Source organism: Gossypium hirsutum, chromosome D05 (assembly GCF_007990345.1).
Source record: "Gossypium hirsutum isolate 1008001.06 chromosome D05, Gossypium_hirsutum_v2.1, whole genome shotgun sequence".
NCBI lineage: Eukaryota > Viridiplantae > Streptophyta > Magnoliopsida > Malvales > Malvaceae > Gossypium > Gossypium hirsutum.
In genome coordinates, this window is record NC_053441.1 from 64,947,100 (window position 1) to 64,955,419 (window position 8,320).

Sequence of the window (8,320 nt, forward strand, 5' to 3'; positions counted from 1 at the left end):
TTAAGTTTTTCGTTGCGTCAATTGAAAGGTTATTGTGTAAGTTCTGTTGTTATTCTCTTTTGTCCCGCGAAATTTCGTTGTTTGCTTTGAAGTTAAAAATGACTGTTGTTTGTTTGAATCTATGTTAATTGTGTGATTGGGATTTTTTTAGGCGAAGGACTTGTGGGAGCGGTTACTCCAACGCACTGATTTCATAACTCGTTGTTACATACGAGGTAACGGGTGTCTTTCGAGTTGGGGTTCTATGTCAAATTTTTCGACATAAGTTTGGGTGGTGCGCTAATCTTAGTGTTGCATTGCGAATAATTGCTTAATTGCCTTTTGGATTACTATTTTTAGGTTTTGAACTTCTTCCGGGTGCTTCTACATAGAAACCGTACCAGGTGTGTACCGAAAATCTGATTTTCTGCGATTTTTGAATGCCAGAAAACATGGCTGTCGACGTCACATGGCCGTGTGGCTGACTGTGTAACTTACTATTAATGAGTTAGAGGCACACGGGCGTGTGTAAAGCCCTAAAAATAAGTCTAGTAATTTCAAGTAAGTTTACCGGGTTTCGAGTGAAAATTAAGAGTTAATCGGGTTTATTAGTAAATTTTTAGTTAGCTTAATTTCATTTAAAAATCGGGAAATAATATTTTGGAAAATTAAAATATTTTTAGAAAAACTAATTTTATAATTTTAAATAATTTTTGGGTAAAATAAATGTTTTGGGTCAAATTAGAATTGAAAAATAAATTAAAATAGGGGTTTAATTTAGAGAATTTAAAATATTAATTACATAGGACCGTTTTGCAAAATAAGGGAAATATTTGAGTGGTTCTATGGCAAATTACCCATATTTTTAGAATTTTGGAGGGAAATGATTATTTAGTAAAACAAAGGAATTGTGAGAGTGCCTCATGGGAATTTCTCCAATTTTTGGAAATTAGGTGGGGGTTCTTCAGTTCAAAAACGCTGCAGCCTCCTCACTTCACACACAATTCTCACCCAATTTCTAAGTATTTCTCTCGTTTTCCTTTTTCATTTTCGAAGTGCACATATCAAATATTAGATCTCATCTTTTATTCTCTCAAAATTCTCCGGAAAAGATTTCCAAAGTCGAGAAAAAAAACTCATCTGAGTTCTTCAAAGGTCTTGATCCAATGTTCAATATTAGTGATTCCAGATCGATTGAAGGTATTTCTCAACTCTAAATTTATTCTAAGGTTGACAGCAAGGCGAGTTCAAGGACTTTGCTCGCAGAGTGAGCTCACAGACTCAGCTCGCAAGGCAAAGCCAAGGACCCAACTCATAACGTAAGGCCACAGATCCAACTCGTAGGGACCTAGGGAATTAAGGCCACTGTCTCAGCTCGCATACACCTAGGGAGTTAGCAAAAAGGGCCACGTGCTCCGTAGGCTACCCAGACACGTGTCTAGCAGGTACGGAGCCCGCCTAAAATGTTAGTCCTAAGAACAGAAAAAATCGCGTGCTCTATAAACACGTGCCTAGCAAACCTAGAGTTCGCAGAGAATGTCATTACTAGAAGTAGAGGAGTCTAGACAAAATAGTGAGGCCCTATCATAAACTGTAATAGCATCTGTAATAATATATATAAATACTCAACCGCTCCTATTAATAACACACAAACAAATATTACTCCATAAATCAAAATTTTATTTCAATTGAAAAATTTTTATTTGCAGTACGAAATCAATTCTCAATTAAATCCAAACGAAGATATTTAAAAAAAAATGACTTTTTAAAATTAAAATATATTCAAAATGGAAGCAAACCCTTTAAAAGATCCATCAACTTGCAGTACTCTCCTATGGTCTTCTCATCTACGCCATTCCTCAACAACTGCGGGAAAAACAACCAAACGGCAGTCACCGCCACAAATCCCAAAGCTGACGCCCCGGAAACCACCGGGTGCAACCTCATTTTCTCAGGCACCACCTTCTTCACCACCACTTCCGCCGCCACCGCAACCCCGTGTAAGATGAAAAACCATGTCACCTCCCAAGTAGGAGCCACACGAGTCAAGTAATAATAAATCAATTCATGCATCAAGCCGGAGACGACGAACACGGCGATGATCGCCTGCAAAGGAGCCCACCTTGATCCGACCAAACGAGTAGAAATACGGCGTATGGGGTAATATACGGTTGGTCGTAGAATGCTAGTAACCATAAGGTTCCATCTACGACCCCAAAAATCTTGTAAAGAGGTAGTTAAGTAGGGTTCATTGAACTGTGGCTCGATCTCGAGCCCAAACATGGCTCGAGCCGGGATTGCGGCCAAGGCTAGGGTGAGCTCAAGCTCAATGTAGGTATGGACACAGTACATTGCTAGAACTACATTTTTATGGAGATTTTGTTTGTAGCTATAACAATGGTAAAGCAAAGCTAATATTAGAACTTTTATAGCAAACAAGATTGATCTTTGGGGTGGTTTAGATTTGTTTTGAGATGGGGTTTTTTGTTTAGGTTTAATGGGAAGAGACGCTAAGGAAATGAAGTGAAAAAGGTTGGACGGTGGTGGTGAGAGCGGTGGTTGGTCGAAACAAAAGAGGAGGAGCTTGAAATTAGCTAACCAAGAGAGGAAGAAGGCGGTGATGCCAACGAGATGAACGGAGGAGACGGTGAGAGGTAGGTAAAGGAAGAAGATGAAGATTGGAGTTAAAGAAAAAAGCTTGAAAATGCCTTTGGGGAGCTTTGATGATATGTAGAAACAATAACAAAGGGAAATTATAGCTGAAATCCATACCTTGATGAAATTGTGAAGTTCGTTCTCCATTTCTTGATCTTTGGATCTTTGATGGAAATGTAGTTGACTTTACTTAGATCGAGAACCATGGTCATAATATGTTAATAGGTAATTGTAATTTTCAAAATTTTGGAATTTAGTCCATATATTTTAATTCTCAAGGATTTAATCTTTATATTTTTTGAATTTTAAAATTCAAGTTCAATTATCACTTCGATAATGTGAACAAACATTAACTTTATCCATTATTTTAAAGTGACTTGACAAATAATATAAATTTAAAGACTAATGAAGGACTAAAATAAATTTTTTTATAAAGTTAAAAGGTAAAAAATTTTCATTATACCTTACTTATTTTTTAGATCTAAAGTCAGTGCTCTCACTTAATTTTATAATGTTGTCCTTCAGCAAAAAAGTAAATACGAAGTTGAGCAATAATAATAACACGTGAGGGACTGTGGAAGTGGGTGCTGTCTTTAGGACAAATCTATATCTATATATTCAAAGCACTGTCCTCCTGCCGTCAAGTGGTAAGTCGACTGCTCTTTTTTTTTTAAATGAAAAATTTTGTTTACTTTTGAAATTTAATTTATATATTTTAACTTTTTAATATAATTTAGTTTTTATATTTTTATAATATTTTTAATTATTTTAAATAGTTGATATAATTTACTTTTCAGTTAAAATATTATGTGGTTATATATAATTTGAATACGTTATAAGTCTTAGAGACAGGTACCCGATGTTCTATTTCTTTTAGATTTGTGTCGCTTTTTTTTTTTACATTAGAACACAATGGCTAAATTTCAATTTTAGCTTCTAGACTATGCTAAAACTTGAGAGCCTCTATCCCGACGATGCGACGCCCCCTCGCCCCGACGACGCAAATGCCACGTCACGACGTGGCGACGTGCACCTCATGTTTTTCGGTTTTCTTCTCCTAGTTAAACATTGTTTTTAGTTTTCTACTTAAACTATGATTAACCTACGGTTATTCTAATCATATATGCTACGAATTTTAGCCTATAAATAGGCATTAGTTACTCTAGGTTACATACAAAAGAAATATTTAGATTGAGAGAATTCATTTATTTGTTTTGAAGGGTTTATTTTTTTGAGGCTTTGAGATTTCCTTTGATTCTCTCCATTTTTTGTACTCTCTTTATTATAGTGAAATCTCTTTTTGTCTTTGTTTTTTTATCCTCTTTTGATGAGCTTTTTCACGTACATTTTACGTGTTCGATCCTGTCATTTTTACTTTATTCACTTGTTCATTGCATATAGGGTCCATTTCCCTACACTGTTCTCATAGTTAATTTATCACTACGGAAGAAGTCAGAGATTTGAGGTTGTTTTTGAATCTCTGTAACTGACTTATCAATTGGAGGAGAGAGAATCTATTGTTTGAGATCAGTTCAAAGTCGGAGTCAAAAACACACCTAAGGCTAGAGTTTTTATTTTATCGGTTTATTAAGTTTAAATTTTGTTTTACTTATTTCTACTTTGCTTTTATTTTTATTTAATTTTTGTGATTTATTTTATATTCCAATTTAATCCCCTCAATTTTGTATAGGTTGGCATGAGTCATGGACACGAAAATTACCTGGGATGCGTTATTGTTATAAAGAGATATAGATTCAGGTAAATCAATCTCTGTGGAATCGACCCTACTCTATATACTATAAATTTAATTTCAGTTTTAGACAAAAAAAAATTCGTGTTGGACATATTTCTAAACAGAGATATAAGATATGATTTCTTAAAAATTTGTTTTTATCCAACCTGCTCAAAGCCAAATATAAGGAGGACAAACAGACAAAACTTTGACAATTCACATGTTGTGTTGTGTTTTAATTATCTTTTTTATAGCCTATAGTCTAGATTATGATTGCATGCCCTGTTTTCTTATACGAAACCATAGTTTCTACATCGAACCGACATTTTTAAGGTTAATTTCTGCTCTAATTAGTCCTTATTTTTTGGGAAAATTTGTTGATTTAATCTTTGTATTTTAATTTAATCATTTTTAGTGATTATATTTTTAAAATTTTAAAATTTCAATACTAACTAAACAATAATTGTTAAATTCAGTAAGTTTTACTATTTCCAAAATATGATGTGGTAAGCATATTATCATATGTGTAATAACATGTCAACTAATTATTTCAAAATTCGAAAAATATAGGGACTTAAAATGATCCAATTGAAGAATACAAACTAAATCCGTAACTAACTATACGTATAGTACAAGACTGTTAATTGAATTTAACTAAACAAACTCAACTGTTGGGAAGTCACCAAATATTGCATGGCCCGTTTTCTTATACGAAACCATAGTTTCTACATCCTGGAAACCAAACATCAAACCCACATTTTCGAAATTCAAATTTTAAAATTTCAATACTAATTAGATGATAATTATTAAATTTGGTAAATTTTGTTATTTTTAAAATTTAATGTGGTAAGTAAATATATTATCATCTGTGTAATAATATGATAACTTGTTATTTCCATATATTACTCACTAAAAATACATGCAATGGCTTAACGATTATCACTTGCTTCAAGATTGAAATTTTAAAGTTCAAAAAATATAGGGACTTAAAATCTTCCACTTGAAGAATATGGAATAAATCTGTAACTTTACGTAAAGTGCAAGACTATTAATTGAATTTAACTGAACAAATTTTAGCTGCTATTATGTGGGTTATGACTAAATGTCAAAATTTAAAAAATATAATACTAAAATTAATTAAAGTAAAGTATAAACACTATATCCATAATTTTGACAAAATACTGAGATTAATAGCAGAATTTACCTTTTTTTAATGAAATAAAAAATAAAACCATGAAAACATTCTTCATAGAACTTTGTTGTTTAAGTCAGACTCAGAGAGTTATGTACTTTCTACTCAAGTTCTCTCGTGATTGTCCTACAAACTGTATTCACATGTCTTCTTTTATATATATATATATGTATGTATATATGGGTAGACTATGCTAGTAGTTAACCAAATATTAATATATTTTTTTTCTAAAATTACAATGATATTCAAAATGGAAGCAAACCCTTTATCAGATCCATCAACTTGGAGTACTCTCCAATGTTCTTCTCATCTACACCATTCCTCACTAACTGCGGGAGAAACAACCAAACGGCAGTCACCGCCACAAATCCCAAAGCCAACGCCCCGGAAACCACCGGGTGCAACCTCATTTTATCAGGCACCACCTTTTTCACCACCACTTCCTCCACCACCGCAACCCCATGTAAGATGAAAAACCGTGCCACCTCCCAAGTAGGAGCCACACGAGTCATGTAATAAAAAATCAATTCATGCATCAAGCCGGAGACGACGAACACGGCGACGACCGCCGGCAATGAAGACCACCTTGATCCGAGCAAACGAGTAGAAATACGGCGTATGGGGTAATATACGGTTGGTCGTAGAATACTAGTAACCATAAGGTTCCATCTACGACCCCAAAAATCTTGTAAAGAGGTAGCCAAGTAGGGTTCATTGAACTGTGGCTCGATCTCGAACCCAAACATGGCTCGAGCAAGGGTTGCGGCCAAGGCTAGGGCGAGCTCAAGCTCAATGTAGATGCGGACACAGAACATTACTAGAACTACATTTTTATGGAGATTTTGTTTGTGGCCATAACAATGATAAAGCAAAGCTAATATTAAAACTTTTATAGCAAACAAGATTGATCTTTGGGGTTGTTGAGATTTGTTTTGAGATGGGGTTTTTTGTTTAGATTTAATGGGAAGAGAAGCTAAGGAAATGAAATGAAAAAGGTTGGACGGCGGTGGTGAGAGAGGTGGTTGGTCGAAACAAAGGAGGAGGAGCTTGAAATTAGCTAACCAAGAGAGGAAGAAGGCGGTGATGCCGGCGAGATAGGCGGTAGAGATGGTGAGAGGGAGGTAAAGGAAGAAGATGAAGATTGGGGTTAAAGAAATAAGCTTGAAAATGCCTTTGGGGAGCTTTGATGATATGTAGTAACAATAACAAAGGGAAATTATAGCTAAAATCCATACCTTGATGAAGTTGTAATGTTCAATCTCCATAGGTTGATCTTTGGATCTTTGATGAAAATGAAGTTTAATGTTTAATATTGATAAGGAATGTGATTGCGTTTTCTTAGATAAGTGCATAGACACGTTTAAAATTTAATGTGTATTTAATTGAAGGTTGTAGATAGGTGTATTGTCCCCAATCATATCATAATGAATTTAAGACTAGATTTTGTTAGTTGTCAATTTTACATGATTATTAAGTGGGTTTTTTTTATTTTAAAATATCAAATCAATGAATTTAATAGTGTTAACAATTAGGTTTGAATTTTTAAATTCATAAATTAAGGGATTAAATTTCTAAAAATAAAAATACAAAGATTAAATTTCAAATGTACGAAAACTACAAAGACAGAGTATATTTTAATATTCAAATATTTACTCCATAATTTAGCTTAAAAAATAATTAACCTAATGCGAAGTGTGGCAACAACTAGACTTGTTATATTTCAAAGGAAACAAATAAGAGAAAGCCAGTTTGACCTTTTCATAATAGTTACCTTGTTGTTGGTTACTTTGAACAACTGAACTAGCTTGGTACTAAAACTCTTAATAGTTGTAATTTTCAGGTTAATTACATGCATATCGCACCAATTGTTGGTACAAAATGTTGGCTTAGTGGTAGATGATGATTCATATACATCACTGTGGAGAGCCGTTGGTGGTGGTTCTGAGAATTTCAGAGATCAGTAAAAAGGCTTCTTGAAGGGTTTTAACAAAGTTTATAGGTAAAAAGGGGTATTCTAATAAACGATAATAAAATTCATAATATTTGAAATAGGTTCCTTGGAGGGAATTTGGAAGCTTGGTCATGATGCGTCTTTTTGCACGTTGATAATGTGCTTAATCGACATGTTTTTAGTGATTTATTGTAATTAATTTTAGACATGGATGCTACTAATTCGATACTTTTTTATACTATTTTCTATATTGGTACAATGCAGGATTGAAATGTTAGAGTACAAGTTGCTTTCAAGGTTATGCACTTGGTAATGGTTAGTCGTCGTGCTGGTCTCGTAATTAATTTATCACTACGGAAGAATTTGGAGATTTGAGATTGTTCCTCGATCTCTATAACCAACTTATCGATTATAGGAGAAAATCCATTATCTAGGATTAGTTCAAAGTCAAAGTCAAAATTGTGCCTAATGCTAGATTTGTCATTTTTTCGTTTTTTTTTATTTTTTATTTGTTTACTTATTTCTATTCCATTTTATTTTTTATTTTTTTTATATTCTAATTTAGTCCCCATCTATTTTGTATAGGTTGGCATGAGTCATGGGCACGAAAACTGCCTGCAACGCATTTTGATTATAAAGAGATACAAATTTAGATAGATTAGTCTTTGTGGGATCGACTCTACTCTTTATACTATAAATTTAATTTTTCTTTTAGATGTAAGAATTTATTTTTAGTGGATTTGACATCCATAATAGGTGTGTTTGGATGTAATGAAACAAGTTGGTAGTGTCAAGTCAATGTGGCTTGCCT

At 33.6% G+C, this 8,320-nt stretch overlaps 2 protein-coding genes across 2 annotated transcripts; both read right to left on the reverse strand.

Annotated features, from left to right (window-relative positions):
- Positions 1–1,232: 1,232 nt before the first annotated feature.
- LOC107903427 (probable long-chain-alcohol O-fatty-acyltransferase 5) lies at positions 1,233–2,845 on the reverse strand. The gene has a single exon (XM_016829473.2). The coding sequence runs from the start codon at positions 2,779–2,781 to the stop codon at positions 1,762–1,764; it is 1,020 nt and encodes a 339-aa protein (XP_016684962.1). The 5' UTR covers positions 2,782–2,845; the 3' UTR covers positions 1,233–1,761.
- Positions 2,846–5,548: 2,703 nt separating this feature from the next.
- Positions 5,549–6,880, reverse strand: LOC107903424 (probable long-chain-alcohol O-fatty-acyltransferase 5). The gene has a single exon (XM_016829471.2). The coding sequence runs from the start codon at positions 6,821–6,823 to the stop codon at positions 5,804–5,806; it is 1,020 nt and encodes a 339-aa protein (XP_016684960.2). The 5' UTR covers positions 6,824–6,880; the 3' UTR covers positions 5,549–5,803.
- Positions 6,881–8,320: the final 1,440 nt, after the last annotated feature.